This window comes from Aulonocara stuartgranti (genome assembly GCF_965226115.1).
Source record: "Aulonocara stuartgranti genome assembly, chromosome: 18".
Classification (NCBI taxonomy): domain Eukaryota; kingdom Metazoa; phylum Chordata; class Actinopteri; order Cichliformes; family Cichlidae; genus Aulonocara; species Aulonocara stuartgranti.
Window position 1 is genome coordinate 33,855,181 of NC_138954.1, and position 19,947 is coordinate 33,875,127.

Here is a 19,947-nt window from a genome sequence, read left to right on the forward strand (position 1 = left end):
AAGGTTTTTTAAAAAATACATCAGTAAAAACAATCCTTGTCAGTACAAATCCCTGCCTCTCTCTAGGGTTTGGTTCCTTTCTATGTGAACGCCACAGCAGGAACTACTGTGTATGGAGCCTTTGATCCCCTTAATGCCATTGCAGACATCTGCGACACACACACACTCTGGATGCACGTTGATGTAAGTGCTCTCTACACCTCTCCCTGCTTTCACACAGAGGACATTATTTACAGTGTAACCTTTGACCTACACCAAAATGTTTTCCTAAAATCAAATGGATTACAGTGCGCATACTTGCTTTCTGTTTTCAGTATCATGTTTGGACTATGTAAATAATTTATGCACCTACTTCAGGAGTAATACAATATACACTCAAACCAGTCTCTCTTTGTGCATAATTGCATATTATTACATTTGAGTTGAGTCTTTCATGCACCAGTTTTATTTTCCGTTTTGTGTGTTTGAGAAAAGAGAATCTGAAATCTAAAATCAGGAAGTACAGATTGCCGAGTGTTGTGTGCACACCACTAGCATCATGCAAATAAATTTGATGTTGTGCAAGTTTTCAAATTACTGCTACTTATAACATTTAAAGTACTTTTTGAGACAGTTTAATTAAATTTTATTTACATAGCCCCAATTCACAACAACATTTATCTGATAAAGCATCCAAATGCGACTTAGAGTCATATTTGACTCATATTCATCTTGCCATAACCAATTTTGTAAGGAAGACTGAATCAATATGTTGATCATTTACTAACAAGGACCTAATATTTGGTAGTCCACAGTCCTGTAATTTACTCTTCCTGCTCCCAAATCTAAATAGTCAATTTTTAAGGGGTGTGTAATAAATTCTAGAAACACATTTGTAGAAACATAGATGGTCTATCTAAAGTGCCTGTGTTCTTTGATTCTGTCCCTCCAGGCAGCTTGGGGTGGAGGCCTGCTGATGTCAGACAGACACAGAATGAAATTGGAGGGCATTGAACGGTAACTATCCAAATATTCCCAGTCAGTTCACACAGCATATTTCCACTGGAACAGCACTATTAAGAGCCAACAAGCAATTTGAGAGCCAGCTCAACAATAAAGCAAAGCAAGGTTTCAAATGACACTGAACATAATGATTAGTTGAACTGAAAAGAAAATAACATACCCACCATCCAGCTTGACCACAGGAAGCATTTATGTTATATTGCATCGTGTTAGTACAGAACGTTTAAAGTGCATCATTTTTTTTATTATCTAACACACAATGAAACCCCTCCTTTATTAAATGTCCTGCCAGATGGAAAAGCCATCTGTGTTTATCACTGAGCCTCTCTTTGAGGCCCTCCCAAAATTTAATTGAAGGTAAACTCAGTGTGTGTGCATTGCACAAACTGAGAAAAGAAATTTACTGGTAAAGGTAATGTTGTGTATCTAATGTCAAACTTCAAAATAAAAAAAAGATATTAGCAGATTCAACAAGCTTGTGACAATTTACATCCTATTGCAAGATCTTCTTCATATGTTTTTCACATGTATCCACAAGCAAACACATCTTTTCCAATGCCTCCCAGGGCCAGGGGTGAAAGGGAGAACATCTGGTTTAATTGGCTGTACCACCAAATCTGTTATTTAAATATAGACATGTGTGGTATCCATAGAAACGTCAGAATCTCTGTGCAGGAAGTGTACTTCGATACCAGTTTACAAAATATCTTTATTTTCTCTCTCTATTGTAAGGTCGACCCACTATTCTGCCTTTTTTGTTTGCTTATTACACACCAGTCTACCGTTGTGTATAGTATTTTTGGCCACTTGTTTTCTTTTTCCCCCAAAAAATGACCTCTGACAAGAAAGCCTAATTTTTGCTATTGAATACCAGATTGCTTCACCGCAGCAGCATTGATCTTTGCACAGGTAATGTCCATATGTTGATTCATTGTTTTCTTCAGTTTTTGATCTACAGTAGCATATTTTCAAGGGAGCTATATGCTATAAAAAGACCAGGCCAAGAAAAATTCCTATATATTTTTCTGTTTTATCCAGTGGCATCTGCTCTGATGCGCACACCTCTGGTTAAGTCTCACAAGTACCAAGATGGTTTTGGCACCAAGATGGTTTACACACAGTTTGTAATTGAAGAGAACTAGTCAATTATTTTTGGGCAGTTGCAGCTGTGGGGAAAAGATCTCAGAAGAAAAAACAACAACAAACAAACAAAAACAACATCAAATTACAGTAACAACAACCTTGAGTAGAGGCCTATTCCAAGAGACATTCACAACACAAACACAAACTCTAAGTTGATTAACTCATAGATCGGCAACTCTGAGATTTCTGTTCCAGAAGACCTGATCAGAACTCAGTCAACTCATTGAATTAGTTCACTGAGTTTGTCCATGCAGAGCACATGTGCGAATACACAAAGAAAGCCATCATCAGTGGAGCTCACATACCATGGGTATGGGACAAATAAGCCATTCTAAATGGATCCAGAACAGATCTGGATTGGATGATGGAATGAAATGACAGAGTTGAATTAGAGTCAGCTTAGCCTCATCCAGAATCGATTTTAGATCTGTCCTGTTGTGCAAGTGGACCCAGACACAGACCCAGTTTGCTGATCCATTATGGAGTCTGATACGTTCGGGTAGTTCTGGTCCTGAGTTACTGGTACCTGGGTAGATTCACTGAAACTGCTTTACGTTACCTCATTTACTGGTTAAGTTAACCATTTTTCTGGAACAGAAAACCAGTTGTTAGTTTAACCTGCTTGGAATACAGCTCAGGTTGGTTGGGCCACTAAGTCCTGATCAAGAATGCACACCTCCACCTGCTGCATAGTACATGGGAACAGACATGACGGAGAGGAAAAATAAAAATATGAATATGATATGAACCATACACATTGCAGTATAATACTAAAAATTACTACCCTTGTGAGTTTTATATCTACCACAACTATGTGCCGCATATTTTTGTTTTCTTTTGTGTTTGTTTTTTGTTTCATTTTCAGAGCATGTTCAGTGACATGGAATCCACACAAGATGATGGGTGTCCCTCTGCAGTGCTCTGCCATACTGGTCAAGAAAAGAGTAAGAGATTTGCTTTAATCTGGAGTCAAGACTGCTATTGTCAGTCTGTATTTTCCTCTGTTTACCACTTTAATGAAGCAGATGTGTGGGCTTCAGTTTTTCTGAGACAGTTTGATTAATTGCTATAAAATGTTGTTAGAACATTAAGAAATAGGTATGTTTGTGGTGTTTTATACAATTTTTAGTTTTTTGTTAACTACTGTAGTAAGTAGCATATTGTAAATAATTTTTGAAACTATTTGAAAACTGTTTCAAAATAAATTATGCATCAGATTAAGTACACACACATGATTTATGTGCATGGTTATGTAAAATTAGGTGTCCACTTTCCGTTTTTGAGCTTTTGACGATTTTTCCCTAACCTTAAAATTTGAGGAGGTTCAAAACTTTGAGTTTTTGCTGCAACACTATACTTGTCTTGTTAATTGTCTTATAACAAGTGCACATGACATGGGCTATAATATATTGGATTGTGACTCAAGAACAAAGAACCGCTCTGCTGTTAATATCTTTGAGCCTACAGGGGCCTATTAGATTTCTAACCCTGCCCACCTAGAATGCCGAGTATATTCCTAAACTTTGAATAACATGGCGAATTCCCTGGTCCTCCAGGCAGGTCAAAAATCTGGCCACTTGTAGACTGAAAAATTGTTTCAGTAGATGTAGGTACATTTGATAACAGGTGCAGCTCAGGTTCACAGTAAAACAGAGCTACACTAGAGCATAAACTCAGCTTCAGGACCAATATCTCTTCCTTTGTGTATAAGGAGGAACAGAAATACACTGCCAGAGTCCCACAAAATGACTTCCAGCAGGCTTTTTATGCATGTTTCTAAACAAACTGTCAGACTTCACGAGGGTGTGGGCCCAAAAACTTGGGCAGTACACTAAGGAAAACAATGGTTGAGGATGTTTGGGCAAGACCAAAATCATTGTGACTGTGTGCAATCAACTTGCAATCTCTTCATCCATGCTCAATCATACAGGAAATTACTAAAAAGTTGATTCTGTTCATCTGGAAGTTGCATTTTCAGTGGGAGAAATTTTATTTTTTTTATCCAAGAGAGCACTTAATGCACAGCTAACTGCAGTTTTTCCTAACCTTATAAATAGTACATTTGTACAGAGAGTGCAGAATTATTAGGCAAATGAGTATTTTGTCCACATCATCCTCTTCATGCATGTCGTCTTGCTCCAAGCTGTATAGGCTCGAAAGCCTACTACCAATTAAGCATATTAGGTGATGTGCATCTCTGTAATGAGAAGGGGTGTGGTCTAATGACATCAACACCCTATATCAGGTGTGCATAATTATTAGGCAACGTCCTTTCCTTTGGCAAAATGGGTCAAAAGAAGGACTTGACAGGCTCAGAAAAGTCAAAAATAGTGAGATATCTTGCAGAGGGATGCAGCAGTCTCCAAATTGCAAAGCTTCTGAAGCGTGATCATCGAACAATCAAGCGTTTCATTCAAAATAGTCAACAGGGTCGCAAGAAGCGTGTGGAAAAACCAAGGCGCAAAATAACTGCCCATGAACTGAGAAAAGTCAAGCGTGCAGCTGCCAAGATGCCACTTGCCACCAGTTTGGCCATATTTCAGAGCTGCAACATCACTGGAGTGCCCAAAAGCACAAGGTGTGCAATACTCAGAGACATGGCCAAGGTAAGAAAGGCTGAAAGACGACCACCACTGAACAAGACACACAAGCTGAAACGTCAAGACTGGGCCAAGAAATATCTCAAGACTGGTTTTTCTAAGGTTTCATGGACTGATGAAATGAGAGTGAGTCTTGATGGGCCAGATGGATGGGCCCGTGGCTGGATTGGTAAAGGGCAGAGAGCTCCAGTCCGACTCAGACGCCAGCAAGGTGGAGGTGGGGTACTGGTTTGGGCTGGTATCATCAAAGATGAGCTTGTGGGGCCTTTTCGGGTTGAGGATGGAGTCAAGCTCAACTCCCAGTCCTACTGCCAGTTCCTGGAAGACACCTTCTTCAAGCAGTGGTACAGGAAGAAGTCTGCATCCTTCAAGAAAAACATGATTTCCATGCAGGACAATGCTCCATCACACGCGTCCAAGTACTCCACAGCGTGGCTGGCAAGAAAGGGTATAAAAGAAGAAAAACTAATGACATGGCCACCTTGTTCACCTGATCTGAACCCCATTGAGAACCTGTGGTCCATCATCAAATGTGAGATTTACAAGGAGGGAAAACAGTACACCTCTCTGAACAGTGTCTGGGAGGCTGTGGTTGCTGCTGCACACAATGTTGATGGTGAACAGATCAAAACACTGACAGAATCCATGGATGGCAGGCTTTTGAGTGTCCTTGCAAAGAAAGGTGGCTATATTGGTCGCTGATTTGTTTTTGTTTTGTTTTTGAATGTCAGAAATGTGTATTTGTGAATGTGGAGATGTTATATTGGTTTCACTGGTAAAAATAAATAATTGAAATGGGTATATATTTGTTTTTGTTAAGTTGCCTAATAATTATGCACAGTAATAGTCACCTGCACACACAGACATCCCCCTAAAATAGCTAAAACTAAAAACAAACTAAAAACTACTTCCAAAAACATTCAGCTTTGATATTAATGAGTTTTTTGGGTTCATTGAGAACATGGTTGTTGTTCAATAATAAAATTATTCCTCAAAAATACAACTTGCCTAATAATTCTGCACTCCCTGTATTCCTTACTGTTGGGGTGAAGGGAGCACCATGTATCGCAAAGGCCAAAGTCACTCATATACTCCTTTGATTATATTTGCGGACTGCCAATTACGCTGAGTTCCTGTTGTGTTGAGCCTATCCATTTCTTCATTTAGTCCAAGGCTGAGGTCGCCTCCAAGAACCAGTGTGGCATCTAAGTGTTCAGAGAGTGCTCTGAAAAAACCGTGAAAGAATGAGGGATCATCAACATTTGGACCATATACACTTGCAATACATAGCTTTTTATCACGTATAGATAGTTTAATGATTAAGAATCTGCCCTCTGGATCTATAACTGTATCGAGTACTGTGAAATTAATATTTTTATGTATTAAAATTGCTGCTCCCCTTTGTCTAGAATTATAACAAGCTGAGAACACGTTAGGAAACTCAAGTGTTTTAAGTTCTTTTAAACCTCTAAGAGGTCTGTGGGTCTCTTGTAAAAGGACAACATCTGCCTGTAGTTTTTTAAATATTTTTAACCTCTTTTCTCTGGAGCCAGCTCCATTTAGATTCCATGTAACATACCTTAGCGCGCCCATAGATGTCTGTGTATAACTAGGGGTGTGTCGCTTAGACAGGTGGAGAGAATACATCACTTGTTCGTAAATAAAGAGAAGAAGAGAGAGAAAGAATGTGTGGCGAGATGCTCCCTGAGTCTGACTATGTGTGTGCATATTTACTAATATGAGTAGGCTTGGCTTAAGTGTGTGTATCCTATACGACTGTGTGCGCTGTCTGACTGATGTAAATGTGCTGCTGTTGAGCGCATGATTGTGCATGATCGTGCTGTGCGTATGTGTCAAAATAAAGGATGTTGTTTGTGGATGTGTGTGGAAGTGTGGAAGCAGGTGATCGAAGCAGTGAAAGAAATTAAGAAAGAAACCAAGGACAAGGGTGAGCAGCATAAAAACAAGAGGGGGAAAAAACGAGAAAAAAAAATTCTGCTATGATATCACACTTAAGATGCAATTTGATATTGGTAAGTTAAACAGATGTTAATGCAAGTTTGTGTGAGTGGATAGGAGAAGAGTGTAGCGGATTCTTATCTGGTGTGAAGTTAATACACAGGATCTCTTTGGGGAACTGGTCGTTTACGCTGAAGTCCGTTCTTTTTAATTCCCTGCCGCGACTTTTCACCTGTTCCTTTTGTTTGAAGTGGCTGAATTTGGCCACAATAGGACGTGGTCTCCCGGCCGCTGACCGCATGGGGCCGATGCGATGCACTCCATCAAATACAATATTCTTTACGGTGTCCTCTGGCAGCTTCAGGTGGGTTTTGATTAAGCTTTTTACTGTAGTCTCCGAGTCTTCTCCAGCAGCTTCTGGAATACCAGAAAATACCAGATTATCACGCATGCTACGAGCTTGTAGATCAATAACTGTTTCTTTTATTTTTTTTATTTTCTCTATTTGGCTGAGTAACATTGTCTGTGAGACATTTCACCGACTCCCTTAGCGTTGCATTTTCAGCAGCGAGCGTTTCCACCTGCTGCTGGCTGAACTCCAGGGATTCTCGCAAGGATTTAAATTCTCGGTGAAGAATCTCCACCAAGGACAGCCTCGCATCGAAACTGGACAATCGTTGGTCGATTGACTCCAGTATGTCGGCAATATCTTTGCCGGTTGGGGATGTTGTGCCGGGGGAATCTGGCGGGTGACATCTTTTCGACGACGGCATCTCAGATTTGGCCAGGGAAGATGCACTCTGCGCCTTCTTCATTACGAGATCCTGGAAGCACTGATCAATGTAATCTTGGAGAGCCTCTAAACTCCAGGGTGTTGGAGATGATTTAGACAAATGTTGTTAGTTATAAGACAATTGATAAGTGTATTTGGTAAAACTGAAACTTAAATGAATTTGTTCAGATCTAAACTACCATTCGCTTTAATTTTCCGCCAAAATCTCCGGCGTCTGACGTCAGTTACAACATGAGTCGCTTACCTTGCCCGTCACTTCCGTCACTTACCTGCCCACATTGGCTCTTGGCTGTTGTTTAGCGCGACCTCCGCTGGTTTCCTCTTTCTGGCGCAAAGTGGGCAATAAACAAGCAAGAGAGAAAAGCAGATCAGTTTCATGATTGAAGTAGCAACAGGTAGCTAATAATGGTCAGCTCCCCAAATTACAGTTTATTTAATAATTAAACTGTGTTTACAAACATACCCATACCCTAAACTCTAAATAGAAAATGCAAACAAAAGCTATCACAAACTGTACTTTTTTTATTTACACAAATACAATAACCTTAAATATTTAACAGTAATAACAATATATCACACCTCAAATTGGTAGTCAAGATTCTAAATCACTGAGCAAAGGCCAGGAAATGTACCAATATATTTTGATTTCATGGCCATCTAAAGAAATGAATAAGTAAATTCAAGCAAGCAATAACACCTCTGAAAAACAGGTAGCCAGTGATAATTAGTGTTACTAGCCTCCTGGACAAATGACTAGTTTCCAAGACAAAGCTGCCACTAATGCTAAAAATGGTAAATGGCCTGTATTTGTATAGCGCTTTACTAGTCCCTAAGGACCCCAAAGCACTTTACACATCCAGTCATCCACACACTGGTGATGGCAGCTACATTGTAGCCACAGCCACCCTGGGGCGCACTGACAGAGGCGAGGCTGCTGGACACTGGCGCCACCGGGCCCTCTGACCACCACCAGTAGGCAACAGGTGAAGTGTCTTGCCCAAAGACACAACGACCGAGACTGTCCAAGCCGGGGCTCGAACCGGCAATCTTCCATTTACAAGGCGAACTTCCAACTCTTGAGCCACGATCACCCTGTAAACCAGACAAAGGCCTAGTGCAGGCTAATGCCAGTTGCCTATTCAAACAAAAAATGTGATGAATGCAGTCTAACTGTATGCAAATGCAATTTATAGGAAACATAGCTCAGAGCTGAGACCTTAGCAAGCTTCTGGTAGGCAGGCAGGTAGTCAGGATGTAGTGGCCCATCTGTGTAGTTTCCGCTTTAGTTTGTATGAATGATTTCTGCCTCTTTCATCTTCAGGGTCTCTTACAGGAGTGTAATAAGTTGGGGGCCCAGTACCTTTTTCAGACGGACAAACCATACGATGTGAGCTATGACACTGGAGATAAAAGCATCCAGTGTGGCCGACACGTTGATGTGTTTAAACTCTGGCTGATGTGGAAGGCAAAGGTATATTTTAAAGTACAACTAAAACCGCAATGTTGGTGTGGGTGTGTGTGCGATAGTGTCAGTAACATAACCTCTCTAACATAACCTTTAAGTATAAGCATATCAAACATTTAGTAAACAAGAGTAAAATTATTGAAATACAATAGAATATCGTGAATTATTTTTTGTAGTAATTTGTTTTTTGCAAATGGTTTCAATTCCCTCCCTAAACAAAACCAGGTTATGAGATGTCTTTATGCCCTTTTAACAATAACTATTTGTCTCTCTCACTATGTCCACTATTTAATATGTGAGGGCTCAGACGGCTTTGGATCTCAAGTCAACAAATGTCTGGAGAATGCTGAGTATCTCTATGATCAGCTGCAGAAAAGGACAGAATTTGAACTAGTCTTCAAAAACAAAGTGAGTGTGCTCTTCACAGATATTTTTCCAGAAATATTGATTCTTTGATAGTACTATATGCCAAACCAATTTTCTGTTCAGTTTGCACTGCAACATGACCTTATGTTGGAGACTGGGTGTACGTGGTACATGGCCATTTAAAATGATGAATGTTTCTTCTATGTAAGTTGAGTTCAGATATTATATTAGAGGTGACAAAGAAGGTTGGACTAAACCTCCACTTTATAACAGTATCTACTGTTACTTTAGCAAAATACTTTTCCTGTCCAGAACACATCATACCAAAAATGCTGGAATGATCGCGAATTCAACATCAAATTTAAAATAATCCTAATGTTGTGTTTGCACAGTATCATGGTTGCCAAACCACTCCATGTCTACAGGTGAAAGATTAATTTCACATCACTCAGAGATCAGAGATCCCACACAACAGGTACCAGATGGTCCTGGAAAAGTTTGTGGCGGGGCTCTCCAAGGGGACAGCATGGTGGGTTTGATGCCACCAGCCAGCAAGCTTGGAGGCAGCCATTACACTGATGGAGGACAACCTCGCTGGGCGGCCAGAGAGGGCGAGGGTCACGGCCAGCCGGTCCCTGCTCTGAGGACGATGCCACACCTCCTTGTGTTGTGGTTCTTGTGTCGCGGTTCCTCACCCCACGGATAAAAAGGAGGGACGCGAGAAAACTCAGAGATCCGCGTACAATTATGCTTCTATACCACCTCCTTTTTGAGTTACATGACGTTTTGTAACACCAAAAAACTGCGTTTTTCACCTCTCACCGCGATCTAATTCTGACTGCTCATGACTCTGTTTTCTAGGCCCCCACTCCCATTCCAGGTGGTGCAATTGGTAATGACACGGGTCTGCAGCCCAAAGGTCATGGGTTCAATTCCACCTTGTTTAACATTTTTTTTCACTATAAATTAATACACTATCACAGTCCTGTAATTACAAGTACACAGCCTGATGAAGCAGACAGAAGCAGCACCTCTGATTGGTGGACTGAAATTGAGCACAAATCTCAGCCTCTTCTGCTGTTTTTATCAGAATTTTCAGATTTTTCACCTTTTTTCAGTTACGTGAGAACCAGTTTGGCTCAATGAGTGGCTGAAAAATTTCAGCCTCTTCTGCTCTTTCAGAAGAATTTTAGCTTTTTCACCTCTTTTAAGCACAATTTTAGCTCTTTAACTTGTTTCTAGCATACAGTTCTGCTTCTTCACCTCTTTTCACAACAATTCAGCTTCTTGGGCCCCCTGCATATTTTTTCTCTCGTCATATCTTTTGTTGGGACAAGAACTGCTTTGGCTCAGTGAGATGAGCAGCAGCTGTGAGATCTGTTGGTGCAGGTTTGAATCCTACTTGTGGCTGTTAGCACACTTCTGCTCTGCTTGAATGCACTCTGCTTTACACTTCAACTGTTTAAACTCTTTTGCATGCAAATTTCAGCTTTATCACCTTTTTTTGCAGAATTTTCAGTTTTTCACTACTTTTCAGCACAATCCATCTTCTTCAGCCTTTTTAACACAAATTTTAGCTTCTTTTCAGCAGAATCGTTTGTTTCGTGGTGTCGCAAAATAAACTGTTTACGGCAATATTTTTTCATCGTTTTGATGGTCACTGTAGTGGCTATATTAATTTCTTAAAGTTCTCTCTTTCTCTTATATTTTATATAACCACACTACGGACGGACAAGCGCCTGTTTTTATGTGTTGTGGTTAGCAACAACGACGGTAACAGCATCGCGTGTCCGCTTGTTTATGTTCCACATAAACCTTTCACAATAAAGCTCAAGATCCTGTTGAGACTTTTCAAAATAAACGGAATCACGTGAAAGAGCAGAGTATTTACGGATGAGAAGTAAAAACGAGCCGCCAGGTGCTAAAAAATAAACCTTAGACTCAAACGTTAGAACAGGCTGTTCCCCGCAGCACGCCGTGTAATAAATACTCACAAAGAAAACGGCGGCTGTTACAACTTATGTCTAAAAATGTATCGTTTCATGCATCGGTTAATCCAGCTACATGACACACAGCTGGAAACACTTCCCGCAAGACGAGCTTCCCGAGATTCACAGAATCTACAGAAAATGTTACATTTATGTGATTTATATCGTTATCGGACGATAGAATTCTTATATCGGGATATGAGATTTTGGTCATATCACACAGCCCTACGTGAGAACCAGTTTGGCTCAATGAGTAGCTGAAAACTTTCAGCCTCTTCTGCTCTTTCAGAAGAATTTCAGCTTTTTCACCTCTTTTCAGCACAATTTTCAGGTTTCTTATCTTTTTTTTTCTGAACGTTCAGCATTTTTTTTACCTCTTTTTAGCACCATTTAGCTTCTTCTTTACAGTGAACATTTTTTCTCTCATTATATCTTTGTTTGAGACCAGAGCTGGTTTGGCTCAATGGGAAGAGCAACCGCTGTAAGATCTAGTGGCACAGGTTCGAATCGAACATGTGACATTTGCTGCACATCTTCCGTACTTGCATGCACTCTGCTTTATTGACACTGCATAGTGTACCCTTTCACATACAGCCATCTTCAGCGAGCACTTCAGCTTCTAAATCTCATTTCAGCACATAATTCTGTTTTATCAGTTGTTTTGCTGAATAGGACCACATTATCAGTGTGATCACCAGTTTTGCTTGCCAGGCTGAGCCATGTTTTAGCTCAGTGAGATGAGCAGCCGTTCTCGGAGCAGGAGGCCCGGGTTCGATTCCCGCTTATGACAAAAAAAATTTCAGTTAACAGTTCAACCGTTTACACTCTTCTCCACTCAAATTTCAGCTTTATCACTTCTTTTTAGCAGAATTTTCACTTTTTCACTACTTTTCAGCACAAATTCTAGCTTCTTCAGCTGTTTTTAGCACAAACTTCAGCTTCTTTACCTCTTTTCAGCAGAAATTCTGCTGATTCACGTCTTTTCAGCAGAATTTTTTACCTTGTTGGTCTGTTTTCAGCGGAATTTTCAGTTTCTTCATCTATTTTCAGCAGAATGTTCAGCTTTTTCACCTGTTTTCAGCACAAAACTCAGCCTCTTCTGCTCTTTTCAGCAGAATTTTCAGTTTCTTTACCTCTTTTCTGCACAATTTTCTGTTTCTTCATCTATTTTCATCAGAAAGTTCAAAAATTTCACCTCTTTTCAGTGGAATTTTCAGCTTTTTCACCTGTTATCAGCACAAATCTCAACCTCTTCTGCCCTTTTCAATAGAATTTTTAGCATCTTCACCTCTTTTTCAGGACAATTTTCAGTTTCATCTCTTTTTAGTCACCTGAGAACCAATTTGGCTCAGTGAGATGAGCAGCCGCCTTAAGACCATATAGCGCAGGTTGAAATCCTACCTCTGGCTCTGGCTGCACATCTTCCCTGCTTTCTTGACACTCTTCAGTGTAGTCTTTCAAATAAAGGAGTTTTCAGCAGAGTTCAGCTTCTACGCAGTGTTTTGAGCAGATAGTTCTCCTTCGGCTTTTTTCAGATTCCACTACACGGCATTCACACTGCATTTTCGCAGGAAATGCAGCTTTTTCTAGTTTTTGTTTGTTTGTTTGTTTGTTTTTTACAGCGCATCATGTTCTGCGTCCTGATTGGCTATAGATTGTCAATCAATCTTGTGCCGTGTATCTTGTACAGTACAGAATGCGTTCAGCTTGTCAAATTTACATAAATCTTCGATCGCTAGCAGTGTGACTGAAGTGCTGTAAATTTGTAGGTTTTCTCCACAACAAACACAACAATGTCGATGAAACGTTTTGCACCGTCAAAGGCAGCCGCGGGTGCCTTTGGCTTCACTCTATAATACTGGACTTATTTTTCTACGAAGGTTTGGACTGTGAGAGTGTTTAAACATGAAAACAAAAGTGTGAAAACGTTCATGCTTGTCTGAGAAAAGTTTATAAAGTTTGTAGTGAGGACTTTTACAGCCTTAAAACATCTATAATAATTGTAAAAAAAAAGAAAAAAAAAAAGAAAAAACATAAAATAAAGTTGATTTCACCTATCGCGGGTTATTTTTAGAACGTAACTCCCGCGATAAACGGGGGACCACTGTATTGCTTAATGTTCAAGATGTGTTAAAAAGAAAAAACAAACAAAAAAGACTCATAACAGCAAGTGTGAGTGTGTGCATTGGGATTCTAGCAATTATAACAAAATACAGACATTTAAACCTGTCAACAAACTGCTGCTCAGTGTGCCGTAAACATGTAACTGCAAACATTACCACCGGATGGGTGGATGGATAATTGACCAACCAGAAACAGCTCTTTAATATTGCTTTTGCTAATTACCTTATGAAAACTAGTGCAGTGTGCTTTAATTTTGTACGGTAAATAAAGAAATGTATCAAACTAAAATTAAAAAGAATTTAAAGAAAATTGTGCAAGAAATATTTCAGCAGTGACAAATTGTTGGCTGGTTAGCTGAACGGTGATAACAACAAAACATAAAAATTAAGCACACCTAGCACGCAGCAGCACAGATTGTTTAGAGACAAATGTGTGACATGGACAGAATTCCACAGTGCTCTGTAATGCGGCAGTAATAAGCAAAGTGACAACCCATCTGAACCTGAACCAGGTCTAACTTACATGTAACCAGGAACTGTTGTAGGACATACATGTTTTGGTTTGTTTGTTTTACCTTTAACTAGTTTAACTAGTATCTAACTAGTTAGATATTATTTGTTTTTTTTCTTCTCTTTTTCTCTTTACTTTATTTAGCTCTTTGGTTTCTCATCTTTTGAAATGAACAAACATGGTCTGTCCCTTTTCCTCCTTCAAACAGCCAGAGCACAGTAATGTGTGTTTCTGGTACATCCCTCCCAGTCTGAGAAGCTTGCCACCTGGACCTGACAGAGATAGAAGACTCCATCAGGTCAGTGCACATCATTACAGTGGTTAAGTTCTGGTTAAGCTTTGTGTTATTGTTGTAGTAGATATTTCTTGGTTTATTTCTTTGATTATTTTCTTATTTTTATCCTTAGGTTTCTGAGTTAGCTTTGGTACCTTTTAAAAGTAAGGCTATTATTATTAGTGACTGTTATGATTAGGCGGTTGTCGTCTTTGTGTTAGATATTTGTGTCATGTTACTTCCTGTGTTATTTTGATAACGATTTGTCTTTTTAGTCTGCATCTGGGACCTCTTCTGTCTCAGTTTCTTCATGTGTTCATACTACCAATGATGATCTTTAATATATTTCTCTGCAGGTTGCTCCTCGGATCAAAGGCAGGATGATGGAAAAGGGCTCTGCTCTGATTGGCTATCAACCGTTGGGAACCAAAGTCAATTTCTTCAGGTGTGTGTTTTCCAATCCTGCCACTCAACAAGAGGACATCGACTTTCTGCTGGATGAGATTTGCCAGCTGGGTGCTGACCTTTAAAATGTTTAAGTTAACAGGTTTTTGATATTTATACAAGCATAAAGTAATTTTAGTTTTCCATTAGCCTACATAATATGCATTGAAGTAAAGCCTGATGATAGTGTAGAAGCTTAAGGAAACTTTCTTGATTTATATTCCAGCTTTCCACAGATTTAATAATTCAGTATTGACTGTTATTGTCATTTTCTACTATGGATTTTTTTTGTCTAATCAACAGGCCCTTTAACTTTCAGAAACCATCTGAAATAACCAAATGATCAAATGATCTTCATTGTTCTCAACATTTTTTATGTATTGTTATGATGTGTAAGAAACAATAGTGGAAGATGTGTTCTGTCGAGAGAGGCAGTCCCCTGGCTTACCTCTCATTACATCTGAGACAGCGTAAAAGGACAACATTCAGGACTTGACATTTATATTAAAAATTATACGGAGTGCATAAGAATAGTCTATCTACATGTGGTTTTGTTATCTTAAATAAATCATCTTTATTCTTAATCAAAGACATGAATTAAAATATAAGTCTGATAAATCCGGGGTGGCTGTAACTCAGGTGGCAGAGCAGGTCAGCCACTAACCAGAAGGTTGGTGGTTCGATCCCAGGTTCCAGTTTGCATGCCAAATATCCTTGGGCAAGATACTAACCCCTTGTTGTTTTCTGATGCATCCATCGGAGTGTGAATGCATATGAATGTTAGATAGAGCACTTAAGAGCTTAGAAGAAGTGCTTGTGTGATTGGGTGAATGAATTAGTTGTATGAAGCGTGTAGAAAAGCGTTATATAAGAACCAGTCCATTTACCATTAATGAGTTGAGTAATGAAAACGTTTCTAATTTGTGGATTTTGTATGCATAGATGTGATCCGGTTTCAACAGACAGATTAGTCTCTGTGTGTGTCTGTGTTGCCAGCCCATCATTATACATAATTCTGAAAAAGAGAAAGAACGTCTGGCTATGAACGGCATGTCTTATTAAAAGAAATTGCATTATTTTGTGATTGACAAACAGCGTTTGAAGAGAAAATGTTTTCCTATATATGTGAATTAAAAGCAGTTATGTTTAAATGAATGTTCATGTGAGAATGAGCTAACGATAAATTAAGTAAGATTGCATAATTAATGTAACATGAAGCATATTCATATGTGACTGAGTGTTCATATGTAGTGCAGCTTTCTATGTTAAGAATAACACAGAAAATAAGAAAATGTAATAAATTGATTTTAAAGTTAAAGATTTCAAACTTTAACTGTGTTAAATCAAGTATGTGTTAACGTTAGAGAGAGGATGATAAGGTGTGGCTGGACGTTGGGTGATTAAATGTTAACAATGGTGATTGGATGTCACCGTGGGTGAGACCAGATGTCATCTCATAAGATGCAACATACAGTAAGAAAGGGAGGAGAAAGGATGACCGGGTATAAAAGTGTTGTGCAGAAGAGATAAGTTGTTCTTCCCTTTGTCTTCTGTGGGATGAGCAGTACAGAAGATTGGATCTCAGAAATTCACAGTTGGATAACCCAACAGAGATATGAGAGGGATGTACCACTGCCCCAACTTTTAAATTGGTTTTGTATTGCTCCGCTTTTTCTATGCTTACTTTTGTGTTGTTAGATTATAAAATCAAGAGGATTTCCACTAAGCATGGAGCACTAGATAAGCACATCCTCAGGCTTGGTGTTCTCTCTCCAACCTTTCTCCTCACAAAGATCAGAACAAAGCGAGCATTAGCTCAGAGTAGGTTAATTGAATAAACATAAGTGATTTGATTCTCTTTTTATCATTATTTGATTCTGCTTTCCTTTGCTCCTGCTAAATTCATTTAATAAAACATGCAATTAAAAAGTCTCAATTGTGGACATTCCCTTTTTCGCCCTTTGTGAAAAAGGAAAGGTAGAAATCTGAGTATTAATCTACATTAGTACAAATAGCTCTTACACATTACCCCAGCCTTTAAAAGTAACAGACCCTTGGAGCTTAGTTTAGCAAGCCGCTAAGCTAAGCCCAGTTATAGTTCAAGAGCACTGACCTACTAGTTGGGGACCTGCTGTTAACGAGTGTGGCTGGTAGGACCAGGCCTGCAAGTCTAATGAAAGTTCCTGTGTTGTTGTTTTTTTTATATAAATATATATATATTTATATATACCAGGGAAGGCAGGGTGGACACCTGGGGGCTTTGAGGCAGTTAGTACTGGGTGAATCCCTTCACCCATCAACTCCATCTAAGCCCTGTATTGGCTATTGGTAAGACCCACATGATCAAAGATTCAGATTAGTTAGACAGAGAGCTGATCCACACTTCCTGTGCAGGGGTGCTGGGGTCCCCCAGATCAATACTTCACTGGTTTAAATAGCATGACTACTGATGCATGAAATACACGTCCTAGGTAACACACCTCCTGCTGGAAGAAGGCACACTTGGCCTGCTTTACCTTGAGACCCTCTTTATGCAGCCTCCCCAGCACTACCTCCAACCTTTCCATGTGCTGCTTATCATGGATGTTTTAAAATAACCGGCACACACACCTCGTGAGCAAAGTGAAGTGAATTTAATAAACACATTGCAACGTGGAGAGAAACACTGTAGCCAAACTCCAGGGTGCTCTCTGACGATGGCCGCCTCCCTCACATCTTCTATACACACACAGACACTTTCAAACAAAGAAAATTCCACAACACATCACGTGAGTCTATACCTTCAGCTCAGCTCATCCTGGGAACCTTCTCTTCAGAGACAGAGAACTATGACCTTGTTTTCTGCTTAGCTGTCACCTAGAAATTTACATCCCTGATAAGCAGAAGGAGTCCCACTACCTGCTTAACATCTCCCATGAACTTACAATGGCCCCACTGTTTATGTGTATGTGAGTGATAGAGTATAAGACCAATTTGTGGTGCTATTCTACATGCATACAACTGGTGACAATATGAGTCTACAATTACTAAAGTGATATGGTTAAAATATGTGATCAATATATCAGAAAAGAAATCTTCCACCACATGCTCAACAGTAGAAGAGAAGACCACAATGTCATCCAGATATAGGAGCAGTGACTGACACAGACAGGTCTGCTGCATCAGGAGCATCACTAAGGCCAAAAGGCATGCGTGTCCATTCAAAGAGACAAAAAACAGTTTTTGGATGATCTACCTCAGCAACTGGAACCTGGTTGTAACCACTAGCCAAATCCAATGTGGAAGACCAACATGCGCCTGTAAGAATATCTAAAGACTCCTCAATAGGGCTTTGGAGCGTGGTGTCGCGCCCCCTCCCGCCATGACAGTAGGCCAAACAAAGCACACGGAAGCGTCAGCTATGGTTCGTACGTGCTGTGTTGTCGGTTGCAACGTTAGATCACACGATAGGGAAGGCAAGAAGCTGGAAAATGGGCTCTCTTTTCATTGTTTCCCCTCCTGGAGGCAACGGGAGGGATCTCATGTATCCGATATTACTAAACGTCAGGCTTGGATCGCAGCGGTCCTACGAGCAGATATCGACTTCTCTGCCATCCCCATTTTTTTGTTGGTTTGCTCGCAGCATTTTCTTTCCGGTGAGTTCTAAATAAATTCATATCTCGCTTAATAGGGTTTTAGTGTTATTTTGAATGCACTGAGGTCATAGATCATTAGATAAAACATCCTAATGTGCGATGCTGCAGAACCACGTCATGTTGACAGAGTAGCTTATTATTTGGCATTATTGCAGGCAAACCAGCATATGAAATATGAAACAGAAAAGAAAAGTATGTTTATCTTTTTTTATTCAAGATCTATTCACATGTACTTAGCAAGTGCATACACATGAAATGCAAACTATTTACATGGCAACGCACAGCTGGCAACCTCTGGCTGTATCTTGGTCATATGGTCAACATACTCACAACGTGGAGGCTTAAAAACGGCCAAATCTTGTACCCAACAGTTTGTGAATTAGATGTGCGCCTCCAGGAATTTATAATTTCGAAAATGATTCGCCGTGTATGCGCTGACTCCACAGACAAGGTACATGAAGATATCGGGATAGGACAACTACCGCCGTCTGGGTTTCCACTCCACTGCCTTTTTTCACACGGGTCCACATTACCGATGCACGCTATTTTTTCCAAGTACCGTCTCTTGGCGTCTGGGCGCAATCAGTCGCGATACAGCCCTTTTGATTTTAAGTAGAGATGGACCGATCCGATATTACGTATCAGTATCGGTCTGATACTGACGTAAATTTCTGGATCGGATATCGGAGAAAAATAAAAAAATGTAATCCGATCCATTAAATATCAAAAAAGCACCTCACAAAACTTGCAACATGGCGTACCTCGGCTCATAACCGTAGCACGTTGCAGCAGTACGTGTCACGTGATAGAGCGGCTGTGTGTATTTGTAGCCTCGCTAGCCTTTGCTAGTGCAATCATATGGCACACTGACTTCTGAGGAAATTTTAAATGGCACTCGCCATCAGAAAGGTTGCCTACCCCTGCCATAGAGCTTGTTCTCAAGAAGGTGTAGGGGATGTACCACCTCACTTCCGGTGACTACTTGGCGGGTGCCTGTTGCTCAGTCAGGCCTGTTCCGGGGCAAAGGGGCCAGCGGCTCGGTTCACTCTGGCACAGCTGGCTGCCGGCAGAGCCGGCGGGCGCCCCCTCTGGCTTCTGCTGCGTGGCTACTGGGTGACCCCTCATCTGGGGCTCTCCTCAGCTCTTCCCATGAGGGTGGCACGATGCCCCTCCGGTGGTCCTCCTTGGGCTCTCGCACTCTGGGGCCTCTGGATGTCTGGGGCCTGGATCTCCTCCATGCCTGCTTCATGCCCTGGGAGACGGGGCTATGGCTCTCTACACCCTCTAGCAGACCGTTACATGGGGAAACCTTTTGAATACAAGCGCGCTGATTCACACAGGTGTTCACTGTTCATAGACATAAACTACACCTTTATTGGCTGCTATTTCCAAGCACATTGTGTGCTGTCGGTCCTCCTTGCTGCACAACAACATTGAATGTTTAGTATTTACTGCTGTTTACACTTAGCTAGATTAACGTGATGGTGTCGTGTTTAGTATGTTGCTTTGTTTGTTTTGCTGGTTTTCTCTTTTTCTCTCAACAGGTGATCCAGGAGATTTTTTTCCCTCTCTTTTTAAGTTTCCTTTCTCACTGTCCCTCTTCACTCCTGTTTTTCTTTACCTTCATCTGTCTTTCTATGTTTC

The 19,947-nt window shown here is 40.4% G+C and overlaps 1 protein-coding gene across 1 annotated transcript in view; it reads left to right on the plus strand.

Annotated features, from left to right (window-relative positions):
* The window catches only part of gad3 (glutamate decarboxylase 3), a 35,263-nt gene extending 19,571 nt beyond the window's left edge, over positions 1–15,692 (plus strand). Inside the window, exons 10-16 of the mRNA XM_082514028.1 lie at positions 67–183; positions 932–996; positions 3,011–3,089; positions 8,819–8,968; positions 9,263–9,370; positions 14,159–14,248; positions 14,581–15,692. Of these exons, the coding sequence (XP_082370154.1) occupies positions 67–183; positions 932–996; positions 3,011–3,089; positions 8,819–8,968; positions 9,263–9,370; positions 14,159–14,248; positions 14,581–14,754 (783 nt within the window). The 3' untranslated portion in view covers positions 14,755–15,692. The remainder of the gene's footprint in view (positions 1–66; positions 184–931; positions 997–3,010; positions 3,090–8,818; positions 8,969–9,262; positions 9,371–14,158; positions 14,249–14,580) is intronic.
* Positions 15,693–19,947: the final 4,255 nt, after the last annotated feature.